This window comes from Marmota marmota, unplaced genomic scaffold (assembly GCF_001458135.2).
Source record: "Marmota marmota marmota unplaced genomic scaffold, marMar, whole genome shotgun sequence".
Classification (NCBI taxonomy): domain Eukaryota; kingdom Metazoa; phylum Chordata; class Mammalia; order Rodentia; family Sciuridae; genus Marmota; species Marmota marmota.
Window position 1 is genome coordinate 3,372,616 of NW_026000016.1, and position 22,039 is coordinate 3,394,654.

Here is a 22,039-nt window from a genome sequence, read left to right on the forward strand (position 1 = left end):
GTTCTCGCACGGCGGCTGCATCTTGACTGAGCCTATTGCCATCCTCATGCCCAGACCGTGGCCGTGGCCTCGGCAGCTTCTCTCAAAAACATCTGCAAAGTGCTCTGCTTTACTTTAAGTCCTTTTGAACGTAGCAACCCATCTAGGGCCAACAAAATTGGGCTTGAAGAAGTAACGCCCATAATGTTTTTAGAGCTATAAAGAAAGTGAAAGTACAAAAGCCCCGCTCTCTCCTTATTTACAGGGGAGCGTCCTTTTTTTTCGCTCTCTCTTTATTTACAGAGAGAGCTGCCCCGCTTTGGTCACGGATCCCACTTACTTGGGACTAACCCCGCTTTGGTCGCGGATCCCATTTACCTGGGATTAACTGGTGCACCACCCCTGACTGCTGAAAGTTCTGGTTCCCGGGTCTCGGCACCACTTGTTGCAACCCCTTGCCCGCAAGGAAGACGCAACTCAGGAATCTTCTTTCAGCAGTTTATTCAGGCCCTTGATAGTTCTTCTTCTAGTGACCCCCCGCCGAGCGCCCAAGCACAGCCTAATAAAGCCTCCAGCATACCAATCTTAAGCTGCCACGTGGACCTTTCTCATAGGGTGGTAAGGGATTGCGTGCCAATTCTCCATATTAGGAGTTGTTTATCACAGGCCGCAGTGGAAGCCGGCGCCATCTTCCAATGGCGGCCACGGTCTAATTAGAACGGCTCACCACATCTTACCCTGAGGAAGGAGGCACCCACATAAAACTTAGGTGTGTAACAAATGCCTCTTCATATGGACAGTAACAATGACAGAGACAGGCAACTGAGGCTCCCCCTAAGGAAAGGCCAGGCACTGGAGGAGCACAGATCCCTGCTCTCCTCTCATCTAGCAGGACAGCAAGCAATGTGAGCAAACCTAAAGTTCTGGGTTTACAAGTTGACAGGAAAACTGAGTAAGAAGGACAGAGAGCTTCCCTATAGTCCCTCTTCTCCCCCTTCAGTTCCCCATTATTAACATCTTGCATTGACGTGGTCCATTCGTTACCATTGATAAATTTACATTGACATATCAACAAAAGAGCATAGTTAACATTAAGAGTCACTCTGTGTTATACGGGTGTTGCCAAATGCCTACCAACGCACAGCCAACATTAGAGTACCATACAGAATTGTTCACTGTCCTCAAAATCTGGTGCTCTTCTTGTCATCTCCGTCCACTCCCTCATCCCTGGCAACCATGCCTCTTACTGGTCCCATAGTTTTGCCTTTCCCTGAATGTTAGCTCTTTGGAATCATAGAGTATGTAGCCTTTTCACATTGGCCTCTTTCACTTAGTAATATGTATTTTCGGTTCCTCCTTATCTTTTCATGCCTTCATCACCCCTTTTTTTAAAATTACTGAATCCTATTACATTGTATGATGTACCAGTTTGTTTATTCATTCACCTACTGAAGAATATCATGGTTGCTTCCAGGTTTTGTCAATTTTGCTTTAAACATATGTGTGCAGGTTTCTGTGTGGACATACTTTTTTTTTAAAGATTTTTTTAATATTTATTTTTTAGTTATAGGTAGACACAATATCTTTATTTTATTTTTATGTGGTGCTGAGGATTGAACCCGGTGCCTCACGCGTGGTAGGCGAGTGCCATACCTCTGAGCCACAACCCCAGCCCGTGTGTGGACATACTTTTTAAACTCATTTGGGCAACTACCATGGAACATAAACGTGAGATCACATGGTAAGGCTATATTTAGCTCTGTAAGAAACCTAGACTGCCTCCCAAAGGAGCGTCTCACTTTGCATTCCCACCCACCAGCAATGAATGAGAGTTCTTATTGTTCCACATCCTTGCCAACATTTGGTGGTGTCAGCAGTCTGGACTCTAGCCATCCAAGGAGATTTGTAGTGGTATCTTATTGTTTTAATTTGCAATTCCTAATGATATATGATGCTGAGCATACTTTCATATACGACTTGTTTGCCATCTATATCTTCTTTGATGAGGTATCTATTCAGATCTTTTGTCCAATTTTTCTTTGGTTTTTTTTTCTTGTTTTTATTATATATTATAGATACATAATATAAATTATAAAAATAGCGTATAGTATAATGTAGTGTTGTATATCATAATAGGATAGCTAATATATTTTGGGGAGATATTATTCTTAGCTCACATTATTGAGTTCTAAGAATTCTTTGTATGTTTTACTTTTCCAATCAAATGTGTTGGAATCCTCCTAGCATGGAGCCACCATGACACACCCCCCCAGGGTGCCTTGACCTCATTTAGGACAACACTACCCTCTGGAAAGCTCACCTCCAGGCCTGCCTGTCAGAATCGTACCCAAGGCACATGCCATCTCCTCCAGGGCGCCTTCCTTAATTCCCTCCAAGCATACAGTCTCTGCCCTGTCTGTGATTCCAACATTAACTTGGATCCCTCATATTACTTTTCCTAGCCTGCCTTGTTTTCTTATATAATATATGGGTAACAATTTAACCTCAGTTGTAAATTAATCAGGGACCTAATTAGCTCATCTACCAGTCATCATTGTATTCTTTCAATAACTTATCATAGGATCTTTAGAGTATCTAGTAGGAACTAGCAGGAACACAGGATGCCTGTGACTTAGACTCAGAAGCAGACAGGAAACCAACACCATAGGCAAGGTGAAAATTCAGAGAGAAGGGACATAGCAGTGTTGGTGTCTTTCAGACCTCTCAGAATCTGCAAGCAGGTTCTGACTATCAGTAACTGCCCTCAGTTCATCCTTGACCTTAACTATTAATGAGTTTTAAAATATACAGCATATATATGATGTACATGCTATGCTAATATTAATATGCATTTATATTAATATATATCAATAAGGTGTACATTTAGTAATATGCTATATATGGCATTAATGTACTTGCTGTGTTAATGATATAATACTAGTAGTAATATATTAATGATACAAAATTAAATTATAATAATATTTTATCAATTGTGTTACTTGTCAAACTCCAGCATTACCTAATCTACATACATATAAACAACAAATGCAGGTTTGTATTTATTTGTGTTAATCGGCCTTTTACGTCATTGCGTTTTCCAGGATAGAGCTTCCTTCGGGCAAACTTTAGTCATTAGTAGAGGTCAAATTGTGCATTATATTTGGTGAGACATTTTAAATTTTTTTAATTTGTTCTTTTTAGATACATGTGGCAGTAGAGTGTATTTTGACAGATTATACATACATGGGGTATAACTTATTCTAATTAGGATCTCATTCTTGTGGTTGCCTGTGTTCATACATAAATACACCACCAGTGAAACGCAAGATCATATACACAGAGTGGTGTGGCTTTTAATTTTTTAAAAAGAATTTCAATTTTTTATTTTTTATGTTTTTAAATAAAAATCAACTAACTAGGAAGGATTATGGCAAAAAAAATAAATAAAGTTTCCTGTTCTATACTTCTCTGTGAAAGAAACACCTGTAAGCACTGTTGGTTTTTATTCTCCTGATGGTTATGTCTTCATCTCTAAATCATTTGTTAGGTGTCTGTTTCTTGAATTTTTAAGACCTTAAAAGTCATCAATTTGTTTCCTGCTATAATTGACATATACAAAGAATGACTATAAATTTTCATCTGCGACGGAAAGTTCTTCTGGCTTTCTAGCCAGCACTATTCACTTCTTTGGATTCTTTTATTTAACTAGAAGTAGCAAAAGGAAAAGGAAAGATAAATTTATTTTAGACCTTATTTACTACAAAAGCAGCATAATTTGGTCTATAGCTGTATCAATTGTAGACAAACTCTAATCTCCTTCTAGAAAAATAACTCCTTAGGTGTTTTTGATATATTTTCCTCATGTAACTACAGCTTATGGAAAAGCACTAAAAAGCTGGAAAGGGTTTCTGTGGTTTTCTTAAAGTAGTCATTTTCAAGGTAGTGAAAAGGTTCCAGGTGATAATTTAACAATTCTTATTTTCTAACAGCATTCTATTTCATAGATATAACAAAGCAGTGATAGAAATACAATGATTGTAAATTGACCCTCGGAAAAGGAAAAATATCAATGAAAATGTCCAAATTAAGCCTATTACGAGTATACCCAAAAGCAATCTTCTGCCCTCCAGTTTGCTGACTGCTCTCTTTGTTCCCTACAGGATGGATGACATATTGATTGGGGCACCCCTCTTTATGGAACGTGAATTTGAGAGTAACCCTAGAGAAGTAGGGCAAGTCTACCTGTATTTGCAAGTGAGTGCCCTCCTCTTCCAAGATCCACAGGTCCTCACAGGCACCGAGACTTTTGGAAGATTTGGTAGTGCTATTGCGCACTTAGGGGACCTGAACCAGGATGGATACAATGGTAATTCAAATTACTGCATGGAAGTTACTTATGTCATAATTTCATGTTACTGCTGCATCAAGGAAACAATGGGCACTTTAAAGTATACATGTGGTGTAGGCGGTGTAGTTGTTATTGTTGGTTTTTAATAAATTATTAAAATCTCAAGGCAACTTTTAAGTTTTTATGTTTTGACTAATGTAGATGTTACATGGAAATTTTCTCATGTTCAATTTAGGAAGTCCCATAATAGCTCTCAATAGTGACTTGAGGCCAGCTAGAGAATCTTCTGTATGTAAAGAGTCAAGACAAATAAATACATATTGATATATTAGCAAATATATTGTCTTCCGACTAACCTATATGGATTATATATAGTTTATGTTGAAATGTGATTGGTCTATAAACTCCAATTTAAAGGCATTTTCAATGTTTGCAATAAAGTAGTGCTAAATTCCTGGTGTAGGGTTGCAGTTCTTTAGGTTGGAAAGTCATGGATGCCTTTTGAGTATCCTCTTCTCAGAAAAATATGAAAGTTCACACAAAATTTTATAGACATTTTCAGGACTTTTCAGTTAAGAACCAAGAGTGAGTTTCTAGATCAAAGTCGAGAATATAACAGAAACTTGCTGTACAAAAATAGTCTTGGAAGTATTCACATCAGATCAGAATTCATTTGTACTTTTGACAAGTGCTATCCAACTCATGCTTTCTTTGAAAATACAATTTTAGTTAAGTACAGTGGTGCACACCTCTAACCCTACTTCTTGGGAGGATCACAAGTTTAAGCCAGTGTTGGCAACTTAGTGAGAACCTATCTCAAAAAAAAAATAATAATAATAATAATTAAATAAAAAGGGCTGGTGGTTTAACTCAGTAAAAGAGCACCCCTGGGTTCAATCCCCAGTAACATAAAAGAAATGAGTATTTCTGAGCAATGTGTGTTTAGTAATTTTTTTAAAAAAATATTTTTAGTTGTAGATGGACATAATACATTTATTTATTTATTTTATGTGGTGCCAATAAATCGAACCTAGTAGCTTCCAAGTGCTCTACCACTGAGCTACAATCCCAGCCCTAGTAATTTTTAAAGTACCAGAAAACATATTAAAAACTTATGAGTCCACAAACTGACAAAAGACGAGTTCCCCTTTAAGTGACTCGCTGCTGCTTACAGTGCATTATTTCCTATCACCCAAGTGAAATAATAATGTACAATTATCTATGACTGATTGTATTCATATTTTTTATCTTAAACCCTTTACAATACTTTTAAGAGCTAAAAGAAGCATTTTTAACCCCATCAAAAGAGTCTTAGACTCTGAGCCTTGGGATTGGGAGTCCTAAGTAGGTAAAATAATGCCACACTACCTGAGCTTAACAGAGGGGACAGAAATCAAGTCACTGACTCCGAGGAAGAGAAGGAAGAGTGCCTTCACCCTACCCCACTACCATGTCCCTTCTATGAGGTCTGAATTCTGAGATCATTGATGTTGACCTGCTGAATGAAAGCAGACTTACAGTCCTCATGAATGTAATTGAAACCGAGTCCTAGTTCATTCCGTAACCTCTTTGACCTAGGAACAGAGAGAAACGAAGGAACGTTACAAACAAGGGACAGAGCCATGGTTCACTGCCATAGCCTCTTATGTGACCATGTTGGGGGTATTCTTTTTCAAATACAATTATGTATTTATACTTATGGCTCAGGAAAAAACCTGCAAAACAATGAGGCAGGTGAACTGTATGTGAGTGGGAGTCAGGTACTATGGTTCTCTCTAGGTTCCCCAATAATCTTCGACTATTAAATGAGTCTTGCCTAGCTCATAGGACTGGGTAACCATTTAACAGTATCATCTTTAAAAACAAGGTGTTTTCTTTCTTTTCTTTTCTTTTCAAAAGAAACAACTCTTAAGTACTCACAATGGCACTTATCTGGTCCACCTGCCCTGTGATCTGTGATCTGACCTGGTTTCCTCATTCCCTACCAAGCTCCCCCATAGGTCATCCTTGGGCAGTTGACTTCGCTTGGAGTGTTCTTCCCTCTAAGTTTCATGTGGTTGGTTCCTCCTTGTCCCTAGGCTTCAGTTTCTCTGAAGACATGGCAATGCCATCTCTGGTCACCTAATCTAAAACAACACTCCCACCACTTCCAATTGTATCAACATTAAGATTCTCTACACAGCACTCATCACTTTTGATATTTTTTTGATTATGTCTCCATTCAAATTGTCTGTTACCTGCACCAGAGCATACATTTTTCCGAAGACAGGCAGAGACTGAGTGTCCCACTCACTGTTGTACCCACTGCACCCAACATGTAATAAATAAATACTTGTCAGTCAATACTTGTCAGATGGATAAAAGGCAACAGATAATTTTTCTGTTGCTGCAGTACTACTGAATCCTCCTCCTGAAAAATGTAATAAACCCTTTGGATTTCAAGATATTGCTCTTTGATTGTCCTTATCGATTTCTAAAACATTCTCCTTTATTTCAAAGTATGTTTCTATGTCTCTATTTGTAGACATCGCCATCGGTGTGCCCTTTGCGGGCAAGGATCAAAGAGGCCAAGTGCTCATTTACAACGGGAATGAGAACGGCTTGAACACCAGAGCGTCCCAGATGCTTCAAGGAGCATGGGCCTCCCAGACCATCCCTTCCGGATTTGGCTTTTCTTTAAGAGGAGATTCAGACATTGACAAGAATGATTACCCAGGTAAGGTTTTCTTCCTTTTCCCATGTGAGAGTCTGCTTCCTGGCAAGAGTCCATTCTCTGGAGAGTGGATCATGTGTAAGCAGTTCTCTCATAAAGACGAAGGCCGAGCTTAAACACTTTCATAAGAATTTGAAGGAAAATAAAACAAAACTTTCCCTTTCCAGGCAAGAGACAACATTAAAGAGGCAAGATGGTTTAAAAAGCTGCAGTCGACATAAAACTTATCAACTTTGCAGCCCCAGTTTTCACTGAAACCCTGAAGTAATTTTGTCTCTATTGACAAAGACAGCGTACATCAGATACCTTTCTAAAATAATTTATTTTAATCCAGTAATTCCCATTTATGTTCACAGTTCCAATTAATCAATAGATAAGCCTCAACATTTTCTGTCATAAGACTCATGTTTTTAGAGCATAAATATTTTCCAGCCACATTTTGGAGCTTTCCAAAGATAGACTGAATATTTTAAGGAAAAAAACAAAAAAGTAGTTCGTGATGAGAATCATAAACTCTTCTTGATTACCTAATTCAAACTGAAATCCATAAAGTGCTGATAGATAATTCATGTTCTGTGCATTCCACATCAAAATAGGGGTTTGTCTTCAAGGATTATTTCAGTAATCAGAACTTTTAGCAAAGAACATTAGGCTCCTTGGTTTTATGGTTCACTTTTTATTTTTATGTTGGTTATTTTTAAATGGTTTCAATAAATGCTGAGAAATCATTAATAGTTAACTGACAGCTTCAGCTATTTATTGAAACCTTGTCTCTTCCCACCAGCGCCTCCCCTAATTGGGAATTTTCCATATGTTTCCATATATTTTCCAGGGTTTTCTCTGGTTTGGGGCAAGAGTCCAATAAGCTGACTGCCTAAATATACATCATTAATTTTAATATGTTGGCTTTCTCTTCTCCTCTGGGATTAGGCAAAAAAGGATAACATTACACATTTTTATAAATTTGCCAGAAACCTTTCACAACACCAACATAGATGATGTAGTGGGCTCAAAGAGGATTTGCTATTATATCGTATACTAATGCTTTCTACCTGTAGTAATGTCAAGAACATTTAGTTATTTTCCTAGGTCATGATATATTAGTATAGTCAATGATGGTTAGTTTTACTTTTGGGGAGGTGAGGGTGAGAGAGGGGATCTCCTGCATAATGTATTCTAATTTTAAATAATTCAAAAATCTAGATCCCTTATGTTATTCCTACCCAACATATGTCAGGGTGATTAATGAAATTCAACTCCTGGGTTGCGATTTAGTTGAACAGTTAATTTAGGAAGTTCTTGCTATTCCTTAGGCCTGTCTTAGGCTTCCTTCCCTCACTCTCAGTACCAGGGGACTTGACAGACAGAATGGCTCTGCCTGCCACCAGGCAAAGGAAGTGAAGGATGTGTTGATCAAATAGCCAGTGTGTTGCTCAAGAGAGGAGGAGGCTGGAGTCCGATGGAGACACCATTTGTGGTTTCGTGTCTAATGAGGAAAAGGAGAAGGCACTTTGGAAGTTTCACTTTGGCTTGGTGTGAAGAGGGGTTGGCAGGGAGTCACACCAGTGTAGTTAACAGTGACCTGGATCCCGGGAGTGGCAGTGCAGATGTGGAGAAGTAAATGGTTGAAGAGCTTGTTGGGACATGGAATCAACAGGGTTGGTTGACAACTGTACATGGGGGACGGATGAAGGAGAGGGAGGCTTTTATAATGACTTCCAGTTTTCTGGCTTTGGTGACTAGCTGGCTGGTGGTGCCATTTGTTGAAACAGAAAATACGAAGGAGGACCAGAAATGTGGAGAAAATAATGATTTTTAAAACACTGTGAATCTGGGAGAACTTGGCCCACCCATGGACAGGTGGGATGCCCCAAGCAGTGGGAGGCATGGGTCTCAGCCGGAACTCCAGGTGCTGAGGGAGTGGAGGCTAAAGTAGTATCTGTGCTTGATGCCGTTTAGGAATAATTCAGATTCAGCAAGATTTCTCTGTCAGTGAATTACCCTCTGGAGTCCTTGCTCAAAGCTTCTTGACCCCTCTGAACATGCTCAGTGTTTCTCAGTTCCACCAACTACATGCTCAAGACATGAAAGATAATCTTCACACTGAGCTGAGAGATAATTCTCTTTGTATCTTGGCTCTTTTCTTGCCTTTCTCCAGGAAATCCATAGAATGGAAGAATTTGCAAATTCATGAAATACTTAAATCTTGCAAGTGCAAGTCTCTTTTTGGAACACAATAATATAGTTCTTGAAAAAAATTCAACATGTTGCTGAATATTATGTTTGTGAATTTTAAAATATTTTATGAGGAAAATATTGTTGCCCTTTAGAAATTTTATAATCATTTGGTCTTAATTAAAATCATCACCAGAAGAAAATGTACAGGCCCTGTAGCCCTATATACAAGCATCTCCCGTTCCCCTGATTACTTCCAGAACCTGAGCTAATTCCAGGACCAGGACTGCTGCAAATGATGAACAGGTTATGACCAGCCAAGGAGCAAGTGGGGGAAGATTCATATTCTGGGGGATTCCTTAGGCCTGTCTTCCACTCAAGAAGGGGCAGGGGCACATTTTAAAATTCACATGCGTTTTTCAAAGTCACGTGTTCTCAGTGGCTCTGTTCCAGTTCTTCCATTCTAAATAGACCAGAAACAAAAATCCCAGATCTCATGACTGCATCTGCCTGGTCACCTGCAGAGGAAACAAATGCAAAGTCAAAGAGATTAGAAATTCTGAACTGACACAAGTCAAACCACTTGGAATCATTATGAAATGGAACACACCTAAGAGACGGTGCTTCCCATCAGTGATGACACACAGCACGGCTCCTTTCCCCATTCTTGAGATGAACCGGCATGTTTTCCCCATTTGAGGTACTACAGTGGTGAGCAGCCATATAAAAACAGATTGCAGCGTTGGCCTTCTTTGTCCTCACTGTCTGGGCAGCTTGTGAGGAACCAACTCAAATAATGCAGACATTCCCTTTGCCCCACTCATAGATAGCACAGTACTCTACCTGTTCTTCACAGAACCTGGCTGCTATTTACACGGAGAAGGAGTAGGGATGAGTGTGATGCTTTATGTTTGCTCATTGTGCATTATAGCTGTTTCATCTTACACACTGTCTAGAAATCAGTTCACCTGGTACCTGAATTAACTAAAAGCACGGCCATGTAAAAAGATGTATGTCTACACATTCTAGGATGATGAGAACAGACAGCCCAGGTTTAAAATTTGACCCCATTGCTTTCTAGCTGTGTAAGAGTAATAAAATGTCTTGACCTCTCTGAATTTCAGTTTCCTTTCTATAAAATTAGATGAGAACAGGCTGGTGTAAAAATGAAAGAATTGAATTGTCATGGGATCTGTTCTGCAAGCTGCATATGTTATGTCTTTCAGCAAGACCACTTGTTTTGGGAAGAAGGAATGCCAGAGAACTCAGGCATGGGGTCAATTATATTGTTAATATTTTTTGTAATTATAGCAATTATAACTACTGATATATTATAAGTCCAAAGCATACTAGCATTGAAGATACATACAGGGCATATCCATTAGAATATTATCATTATCCCTTCATACACACAGATATACTCATACATATATGTGTATGTGGGTTTATATTTGTTTGTATGTATATGTTTTCACATAGCAGGAGAGTGGTAGACTTCTTTCTTTTTGAAAAACATCTAACTAATATAAAAATAACCTTATTAAAGACTTCCATCAGGGAAAGGGAAACCAGATGCCTGATTTTGAATTCCCACCCAACACTGGTTCAATTGGCACTCAATGGGTTATTTGACATTTTTGAGTTTCCGTGTCCTTATCTGGTAGTACAGAGCTAAAAAGACCTACTTTGCTTGGGTCGGGGAGAGGGGTGGGTTGCACTTTCTAAGTTGGGAGAGGATTTTTACAAAATGTCCTGAATAGCTTAGAATAGCAAAGAAAATAAATTTGATTGCCACTCACAGAATAGAAACCACTTTACTTCCCAGTCACGTTGGGCTCACGTATGATTTTGAAGAACTGCAGTCAAGGATGTTAGAAACAAACAGCCTGGGTTTAAAATTTGACCTCACTGGTTTCTAGCTATGTAAGAGTAAGGAACTGTCTTCGCCTCTCTGAATTTCAGTTTTCTTGTATATAGAAATAGACAAGAATATATTGGTGTGAAAATGGAAGGAGATAACTTTATGATATAAAATGAGATCATATATTTAAGTTCCAGTGAGATTATATAGAACTTGTTTAATAAATAGCAGCTCTTTAAACAAGTTTTTAAAACAAAACTGTATATATTTTGGAGGCATTCTTTTTCCTCTACGCAACTAGTTGATATTCTTTTCTTTTGCTCAAATAAGCAAACTTCCATGGTCTCCAAGTTTAACGTACAGTACATTTGCTTCTTCTGCCCCAGAGTAAGGATATATCTGTTGGGACCCTGCTGGGTGGAGAACCATTCAAAATATTCCTGTTGCTGGACCCTCAGTAGAAGGTCCCCCCAAGATCATGAGTTTGCTACCCCAGTGTGACAAAATCCACTACCATTCCTCTTCACTCCCACCCCAAAGTGAGAGATGAGAGACCAGGTACTTCTCTCTTTCCTTACTGCTGTGCTTTATAGGGGGCCAGGGAGAGAAGACGCTCTTCCCTCTCAGCCCCTTAGCCATTGAAAAATATTTGGTTACATATAAATTAGGTGGGAACTAGTGTGATAACAATGGGAATTGAAGGAAAGGAACTAACAAAATGGTGTGAATGAAAAATAGACTGTACTGGACTTACGGGCTGTAGTGAAAAGCAGAAGAACAGCAGAAAGTAAGAGGTGACTGTAAAAGACCACCTGGAATTTTGAGCAGGATACCTGAGAAAAATACTGTCTCAAGGACAGACATGGGGAGATTTATGGAGATTTGATTATAGAAACATGGGCAATCATTTTCTTAATGTCTAATGTATCCACCCAGTTTTTTTTTTTTTTAGACATTTTTTGGTAACAAATATTGTCACCGGGCACACATACAGAAATAGGAGTCATAAGTATTTTCATTTCTAGCACCCAAGTTATTTTTCTTATTCAAAATATGGATGTGTTCAGGTTCCCATGTTGATGCTCCTTGGAAAGCTAGTATTGACCAGAAGGATGTCTTACACACATTAATTGAACGAAAGCATTTCAGAGGAAAAACAGCTGTGATGGTCAGGATTCTTAAAATTCAATGATCTAGTTTAATCCCGTTAAACATAGTTGCATAACAACACCATCTGCTAAATGCAGAGCCCAGACATGAGAGGGTGGAGGAGAGGGAAGGGTAGGTTTTGTTGAGGAGCAGAAATCTTTCAAGCAATAAAAACTGAAGGAAAACATGGGCTGGATGCCAAGACTATCACTGTTTCATTCAGACCTCTAATATACAATGATTATATCATGAAGTCATTTCATACAATTACACTCCGTGAAATAAAATGACCCATCATCTGTTTTAATGAGGTGTGTGTGTGTGTGTGTGTGTGTGTGTGTGTTGTAAGCAAAATAAGTGAACAAGAGAGAGTCTATATACAAGAGGAAATGGGGGAGGGGGGCTTAACTGAAGAGAATGATGCATTTTAATTAACTTTGAGCTTCCTTGAAATTGATCAAGTTTAGTTGAACCAAGTTCAAATCTTGTAGTAAAAGTTTATTTTCACTTCTCAAACTGTTCCTCAACTTTGTATGAAAAGCAAAACATTACATTCCTTTAGAGCAAGATTTTCATAATTTCATTATAAACACATTAGAAATTAGAATGCTACATTTCTTATAAAAATATCTTATGAATTTGGATTGAATTGAATTAATTATACTGAAAAAGTTCATGGACCTGAAACAAGTAGTGTCATAAAGTAGAAGTAAAAAGGAATTGGGAGGTAAAGGGCCTGAGTTCTAGAACCAATTCTCCCAACTGTGATGTTAACAACTCAGCTTCTCTGGGCCTTGTTTTCCTACCTAGAAGCAAAGTAGATGTATGAATTGCTTTTTAAAAAAAAATTTAACTCTAAAATTCCTTGATTCTATTATTCTAGAAAGACCTAGATATTCTGCCTCCACAGCTGCAATTTTGAGTGAATTACTAAGGATTTATCTTTTAAAAGATTATACCATACTCTCTTAACTGTTTCTTGGACAAAATTCTAGACTCACAGAAAAGCTGATAAGTCCTTCACATGGCTTTTCCTAATAGTAACATCTTGTACATCTATAGTACAATAAAATATTAACGGATCAATAGATCCGTTGGAAATTCTACAAAATTTCATCATTTGTTCCATTCATAATTTTTTTAAGCCAGGATCCAATATAATATCCCTTGTTGCATTTAACTATCTCATTTGCTTAGTCTTCTGTACTCTGTGAGGGTCCGTTGGTCTTTGCTGTCACAACTTTGACACTTTTGAAGGGTATTAGCCAATTTTCAAGCGTGTCCCTGAATTTAGGTTTGCCAAATGTTTGCTCACAACTAGGCTGAGCTGATGTATATTTGGCAAGAATACCACACAGGTCATGCTGTGCCCTGCATCATGGGCCTGGAGGCATGAGGTGATGTCTGTTGTCTTCGGCACTTCAATCACTTGCAATGGGCACTATCAGCCAGGTTTTCCCAGGATGTTTCCCCATCTTTGAAGAGCTATTATGAGTCTATACAAATATCTCGTTTCTCATCATACTTTGGTCCACTAACCTAAGCATCCACTGACGAGTCTCACCTGTAACAATTATTACTGCCCATTGCGATTTTCTCTTTCCATCATTCCAAGGCGATTTTTGGAAGTGATTTGATCCAAATTAATTGGAGCATAAATGGAGAAAAATTGTTGAAAGGTAAATTGGGGATAGATAATTAAAGGCCTTGAATAGCATGCTGAATAACTGATACTCTTAGGAAAACAATGAGAAAAGGCAGCATCTTTTATAGTTCAAAATGATGTTTTAAGGACTTTAGTCTTAAGCAATGAGCAGAATGAGTTGTAATAGAAAAGAAACTTGAGTTTGAAAACATTAAAGACTCCCAGGTGAGAGTGATGCACTGAATCAATTGAGTTCAGCTGGAGGTGTTTGGAAGCCAGAAGCCCAGGTCTACCCTCAGCTCCTGCTGGTGAGAGCTGGCAGACGATTGCCCTGCCTCCCATCCCTCAGACAGCTGGGGAGCATCCTGCATGCCTTTAAGAGGTCCTGTCCATCTCATTAACTTGGAATGAGCCTTTATACTCAGAAGTGTGTTGGAGAAAATATTTAACAACCAACTTTCCAGAGCAAAAAAAGAAAAAGACAAGATTTGTATAATTTACCAATTTTCACGGTGCACATATTGCCACCATGATTGATTTCAAGCTGTATTGACTCCTCTGTGGTAAGAGTTATATCATTGCTCTATGTACAGCTGAAATGAACCTGGCATACCTACATACTAGTGTCTAGGCATCCACAAACACACTCATCTTTTATGTTTATGACGTCTTTCCAAGGAGGAAATTCACAGACTGAGCTTGAAAATGACTCTGGTCTATAGTTCAAATTGCATTTATGAAAAACCAAAAGAATATTATCTGAAATTATTTTCAAATCCAATAGCACATATGCTGAGCTTTTTTCTCCCCAGGCTTAGATTAAAACACAACAGCTTGGGAACTGTCACATCTCTGCAACAGATATTTCTATTTTGTTTATTCTGATATGAAGACCTGTGGGAGCCCCTTTCTGTCTTACCCCTGGTTCACCTTTGATGAGGCAGCCATATGGAAATATGATGCCCTCCATCAAGGACACAGCAATGACCTTAAATTGAAAACCCAAACCCTCTCACACACCTGAATCATGTTCTAAAACAAGACTTTCCACAAATAATAATCTTTCATACATAATTCACCCTAGAGTCTGCTTCAGAGCAGATTTAAATAATATCCTACTTTAAAGTAGTAAAATATAGCAAAAAAATTTCCCTCACCAGATAAGTGAACTCTTGACTATATATGGCTACTACATATTTCTGCCACAGGGCATCAGTGAGTAGGAGAAAATATCATTTACCCTTCATCTTGCTTGCAAAGATACAGTTCATAAAAACGTGCTGCCTTGCCATGGTTCCTATCAGTGAGAGGAGGAGGGAGAGAGGGAAGGGAAAGAACTGGAATAAGCTGTCCTCGTATTTAGAACCTCACATTATTTCTGCCTTTCCACTGACCATTCTTTCTCTAAGTTATTTTAACTTGTTAATATGCAAATTTTAAATCACCATTTAGTGTCATTATATTGAGTCTCTGTGCACCCTAGCCATTCTCCCAGGAGTTCACTTCCCACTGAGGAACTCAGGTCAAATGTCACTTCCTCAGGAAGTCGAAATAAATGTCTCCCACCCCACCGGACTGGATGCGGTATAAATTGAAAGCTAGGGACAGATTTGGTTTTGCTCACTTTGGAATCCTGGTCTTCAAAACAGTGATGGATACAAACGTCCCCTTGTCAAAACTGGATATATCAGTGGATGGTTTATAGAATGAATAGTGTGAAGACATGAATGAGTGAACAGACCAACTTCCTCACAGCCACACATCTTGGTGCATAAATTATTGCTCTCATCTCTTTAGCTCACCAATGCCTTCCAACCCTACTTTATCAGCAAACTATGTAATTCCTGTACAGAATGAGATTGAAAATAGAAACAGAGATGATGAAAATAAACTTTGGTATTCCTATCCTGGGAGCACAAGATGCTCCGGAGTGGCAGGCTCGTTCTTGCTAAGCATTCAACTCTTGCTCCTAGTTCTATCTTAGCTGGATATTTAGGTTCAAGTGACTGAATCAGGAGAGTCCGTAGCCAGCAAAACGGGAAGAGCACCACACCAGGGGATGGGGCCCCATGTGATCCTTTCTTCACCCATCATGGACCAACTCTGAAGCCTGGGACATACTTAAACCTGTTAACCTTAGCTTATCCAACCACACAAGAAAAATGACTAGACCAAACTCCCACCATTCAGAATTGTTGTGGACACAATTTGCAAACTCCCAAACTACTCTGTTAGTCAATTGCTCTTCTTTCTTAACTCCACTGGCCAAATGGAGGTGGAGGAGTGGAATCAAGCTCTAAGCCCGAGGTCTGGGTTCTTTGCCTCAGACCTGCTTCTGTGCTATAAGCTGATGACACAGGTGATCTATGTCTAAAACCACCTCTAAATGATAGTTAGGTAACTTTCAAAATGATCAGTACAGTGAGAAAATCCCCTTCAGTCCTTTCTATTTGGAAACATTGTCACAGAATATTGTTCTTTCTGTAGGGTAATCATTGGACACATTTTACTGACATTTTCCTGTGATGACATTAGTGCCTGTTACCTAAAATCTATCAACCCTAAAAGATGCTCATAAGAGAGTGCAAAAACAACAAAAGCCTGGGGTCTAGCCAGGCCTCAGATGAAATTATGAAGTAGAGGAAGCTCACTGGGGGAAGCCCAGTTCTTCTCTTCCTCGGCTTCTTTCCTTTCTGTCCCTAGAGCTACCTCACACCAATTGTAGGAATGTGTACTATTTCCCTTAATCAAATGTGTGCTATGGAAGGATCTAAAAATCATAATATCTTCCTCAGGATACGAGTGATTCAGGAGATGTAGGTCTCACTAGAGACTTTGATTCAGTGGGTCCTGGTCTGTGTTTTTAACATGATCCATTGGTGAGTTGGTTGATGGACACTAAGTACATTTAGTGCTGGGAGTACCTGTGTGCTTGGCTTCAGCAGACCCCTATGTGCCCAGGTGGGGCAAGGCCTGGCTCCTGGTGGGTGAAGAGTTGCTGAGTGATCATGCCCAGCACAAGAAACCACTGGCGTAAATGTTCTTCCCTTCCCCTATTCTTCTTCTATAAATTTGCACATTTCTATCTTACGGTATTGGTTTGCTTGAGCGGCCATAGCAAAGTATCACAGAGTGGGTTTTAAGCAACACCTAGGAAATTTCTTTCCCCCCAGTTTTGTGGGTTAGAAATCCCACATCAAGGTGTCTACAGGTTGGTGTCCAAGGCTCTCTCTTTGGTTTGTAACTGACCATTGACTCTCTGCGTTTTCCCATGTCTCCCCTCTGTGTGTGTCTGTGTCTTCTTATAACACCAGTCCTACTGGATTAGGCCTACCCATGTGACCTCATTTTTCATTCATTACCTTTTTAAAGACCCTATCCCCAAATCCAGACACATTCTGAAGTACTACAAGTTAGAACTCCCACATGTGACCTGGGAATGGGCACAATTCAACCCACAGCACTTAGCAAGCCTAGAAACCCCATGAGGTTCCAATCATAGGCATTTCTCCATCAGGTTGGATGTCAAGGGAAGTGTCTTGTGAGCTGCTGGGCTCTTCTGGAGTATGAAACCATTCCCAATAGGCAGCTACTTATAAATGACACTGGTCTTACAGAAACAAACTTTTCCCTGGGATATTCAGTAACTGACTGGACAGCACACATAGTGTTCATTGGTGTGGTCATGACAAGGACAAAATGAAATGCCTTTGACACAGTGACATGGAATTCAGCAAGTGGATCAGTAGAGCAGAGTAGGGGAAGAAATAATCCTCGCAGCCACAGGATGTTAATAATGTATAGAAAACTATTTTCATAAGGCAGACTCATCGTTTGATATTTCGCTCTTTCTTTTTTGTGGGATTTTTTTTAAAGGAAAGCAAACGCTTAGTAAATTAGAATGTTGCAACCTAATACCATGTTCAAGCTCATAAATGTTTTTCTTCAGAGTTCATTTGGAAGCATTTCAGACAGATTGTTAGGATTATTACTTTCTGGGATAAAATCATGCATTTTTTTTTCAAACATTTCTTCCTCAACTCATAACCTTCCCCTCAGTAATATTTTGTATGTTGCAATAAAAAAGCAGGGAAGAAAGACAGCCTCTGTCTATTTTTAGATTAACACATTTGCCAGACTTAAGGAGACTTATCTAAATGCCTTCTTCCCACAGACAAGAGCTGTTTTTCTAGTGCCAAACACACCAATGTCATAACCCACTTCCAAAGGGACATTGCCAGATTTATGTGCCATCTTTAACCACAGCATTTCATACCATGTCTCTAATCCTGTTATTTCTCTTAATATCATCATCGAATGAAAGCGAATAGACCTTGGTAGGTGCAAGTAAATGACTCCACTTGACAACCTTCATTCATCTTAAAATACTTGGGTGCTAGGGGAAGAGGCTTACCAGAAATGGAGCCCGGTCAGTTATGGGCAGTGCCTGGAGGTGATTCTGTGGGGTGAAGGCAGAAGAAATGCCAAGACAGGAACCATGAGTTGGTGAAGCCAGGTTGCACAGGTGATATGCAGGGTCTCACATACAGGGCTGGTAAAACCAAGGAGAGTGTCAGAAAAGAGCCCCACCTCAGGAGGAATTTTGTGTCAAGAGACTAAGGAGAATCCTGGATTGTACATCAGAGCACAGAGAATGCAGTCGCCCCACCCCAACAAATTCTCCTGAGTTCTTGGCTTTCTCATCTGAGATCCTTAAAGACTTTACCAGAGAAATGGCAGTGAATAGTGGCTTCTCCAAGGTCATTCAGAAGCCAGTGGCAAAGTAGACCAGAAGGTAGACTTCCTAGTTTTTACCCTTGATTCATTAACTTCCACTTGAAATACTACACTGCATTGAAAAGAGGGATTCAAAGACTTTAGAGAAATTCAACAAGAGACTATGTACAAATCAAAAATTGGCCTGTAGATGCACAAAAACCTGTATCCAAATATGTACAGTGACTTTTCAAAACCCAGAAATAACTCAGGGGTCTCTTAGCCAGAATGGACAGTCAGATCATGGGTCATCCAGTGCCACACGCAGTGGGACACCACTCAGCGACAGGTGGAATGAACTCCCAACACACAACGTTATGGGTGAATCTCAGACACACTAAGGTGAATGGAATAAGCCAGATCCAAAAGGCTGCATACTATACATGTCATTCTGGAACAGATTAGATGATGCCAGGTGCTAGGTGTCAGGGCAGGTTGGACTGCAGAGTTGCTTGGGGATGATTGTTCTGAGATGATGGATGGATTATTCTATACTTTTTTTTTTTTTTTTTAGTACTCAGGATTGAGCTCAGTGGTGAAGGGGCACTCAACCACTGAGTCACATCCCCAGCCCTATTTTGTATTTTATTTAGAGACAGGTCTCACTGAATTGCTTAGCATCTTACATTTGCTGAGGCTGGCTTTGAACTCCTGATCCTCTTGTCTCAGCCTCCTGAGCCGATGGGATTTCAGGTGTGCACCACCATGCCCTATCTCTTAATTGTGGTAATAATTACATGACTAGATGCTGTTTTGAAAGCTCTCACGTCTGTATATTAAAAAGAATAAAATTTACTATGGTAAAATATATTTCAATTTTAAAAAACCTTAAAAAGAGAAAAAATAAAATGTAATGTGGCATCACAGTAAGCATGTAGGAGTGTGGCTGAGCACCAGACTGTCCAGTCTTCAAACTGGGTCCTGCCTCTCTATAACTCCTCTTCCTCATTATTATTGTTATTATTTTATTCTCATAAAGTGGGTATAATAAAAGTACCTTCCTCAAGAAATTGTTGCAACAAAGGAGTTTAAGTAGTTCCCTCTTGACCATAAGGAATACATTCCATAACCCCTGGTGCATGCCTACAATTGAATATGATCTTACCTTGGATATTCTGTTTTTTATGCATTATTGTGATAAAGTTTAACTTATAAATTAGACACAGTAAAGTGTTAATAACTAGTAAAATAAAACAATTGTAACAATATACTGTCATAAAAATTAGTAAATATGGTATCCCCCCTCTAAATATCTTACTGTACTATACTCACCCTTCTTGTGTTGATGGGAGATGATACAATGCCTACATGATAAGGTGATGTGAGATGAAACAGGCATTGTGTTTTAGTGTTAGGCAACTATATAAGGGTTAATTGAACACAAGTACTGTGATACTATGATAGTTGACCTGATAACCAACATACTACTGAGTAACTAACAAGTGGATAGTATATACTGTGTGGATACACTAGACACTTCTCAGAACAGTGGCCAATTTAAAAAAATACATATTTTAATTTCTGGGATTTTCTATTTATAGATTTATATATTCATAAACATGTGACTATACTTTTATGTATCCATGTGTATATTAAATGGATATCTAAATATTTGTTTAATATTTTCAGACCACAGTCGACTGTAAGAAACAAACTACAGAAAATGAAACTGCTATAAAGGAGGATTACTATAATTACATTTTAGATAATTAGAATGTTAGCTTTTTGTTTGACATTTCCTGTACAATTGTGCAATATATCTCAGGATAAATGCCTAGAAATGCAAATTCTATGCATTATCACACAAATTAACAAACTATATTCCAAGAAAATTATACCAGTTTATTCTTCCACAAATAGAACATGTAAGTTCTTGGTCCTCTGCTCTCTTCCAACCCTGCCTAGTTCTAATCTTTTCATCTTTTCAAATTTGAAAAGCTGAAAAAGATATTTCATTGTCCATTCCTTTGTCCTCCTTTGATGACTAGTGAAGTTGAATATCTTTTGATCATAAGTATTTTATGTGAATAATCTTTTTATTAGAATGTTTATAGTTTTATTAATTTTATGAGTTTTTTAAAAATTAAGCATAATAATAATAATTAGCATTCATTTTTACTAGGTACCAGACATTCTACTGAGCACTAAAATATTAACTAGCTTTTGATGGAACATATATATACTTTGTAAACATTTCCTTGCTTCTTTCATTTTTCTTTCAACTTTGCTGAAGTTTTTTAATGTTATCTGAAGAAGTTAAAATTTTTAAAATTCCTTTGTCATTTCTATGTTTCTGGTCATGTTTAAGGGGGTCTTCCCTTTTGAGTAATTGTAATCATTTCATAAACTAGTATTTTTATGTTCCTGTGTTTCTCATTTACTTGGAAGTTCTTTATAGCAATTCTCATTGTAGAAGTATTCTAAAATAGTAAAAAAAAAAAAATTTGTACCAAGGATTGAACTTAGGGATGCTTAACCACTGAGCCACATCCCTGGTCCTTTTTACCTTTTATTTTGAGACAGGATCTCTCTAGATTGCTCACAGCCTTGCTAAATTGCTGAGATTAGCTTTGAACCTGCGATCCTCCTGCCTCAGCCTCCTGAGCTGCTGTGCACCGCCGTGTCCGGCTAATAAATGTTTTTAAATTCCAAGATGAAAAAAAAAGGAGACATCTGCAGCAATTTGTAGCAATAAACTTCAGCATCCATCCATTTTTCAACAAGACAGGAGTGAAATGTGAGAAGATGGTCCCCAGGGAGGTGATAGGTGGGAAAGGCTGACAGCTTATGGAATGTAGTGCTGGAGGGGCTGCAGAGACTTCTCCCACGAAGTGGCTCTGGGTGCTTCTTGAATACTGGCTCCTCTCTTCCTCCTGTCTGCCTCTTCCATGTGCCCTTTCTCCTAAGAAATCTCCTCTTTCCATCTCCTCCCTGTACCCTGTGCACCTACCCAAACCTCAAAGACACATTCAAAACAAAGCTCATGTTTTCAAATAGCACTTCTTCCAACGCTAAGATTTCTTTCACTGTTAGTGGAATCAGATTCAACAATCCAAGCACTACTTTAAAGGCTTGGCTCTTCTTTCTCACATAAGAATAACAGTTTTAGAAAATGAAATACAAAACAAAGGTGTAATACATCTCCTATGACCTCACATTTTTAGGGTAATTTTTTCTTGCCAACTGATCCTGCGTTTATGCTAACAGCCCTTTTGTTTCCTTAAAAGTACTCAGTTATTCCATCAAAAGCCAAAAGGAAAATAAACTCTGTTTCTCAGGCAATGTGAGGCAATAAGAAAGGCCTTGAGCACTTTGAGAACATTTTTTTTTTATTGAGTGGAAAGAACCAATTATAGTTACCAGTTATTTCTTGCGGGGTGGGGGGGGTGGGGA

At 38.7% G+C, this 22,039-nt stretch overlaps 1 protein-coding gene across 1 annotated transcript in view; it reads left to right on the top strand.

Moving 5' to 3' along the window:
* The window catches only part of Itga8 (integrin subunit alpha 8), a 174,898-nt gene that overhangs the window by 61,108 nt on the left and 91,751 nt on the right, over positions 1 to 22,039 (top strand). Inside the window, exons 12-13 of the mRNA XM_048809772.1 lie at positions 4,140 to 4,345; positions 6,852 to 7,043. Coding sequence (XP_048665729.1) covers positions 4,140 to 4,345; positions 6,852 to 7,043 — 398 coding nt within the window. The remainder of the gene's footprint in view (positions 1 to 4,139; positions 4,346 to 6,851; positions 7,044 to 22,039) is intronic.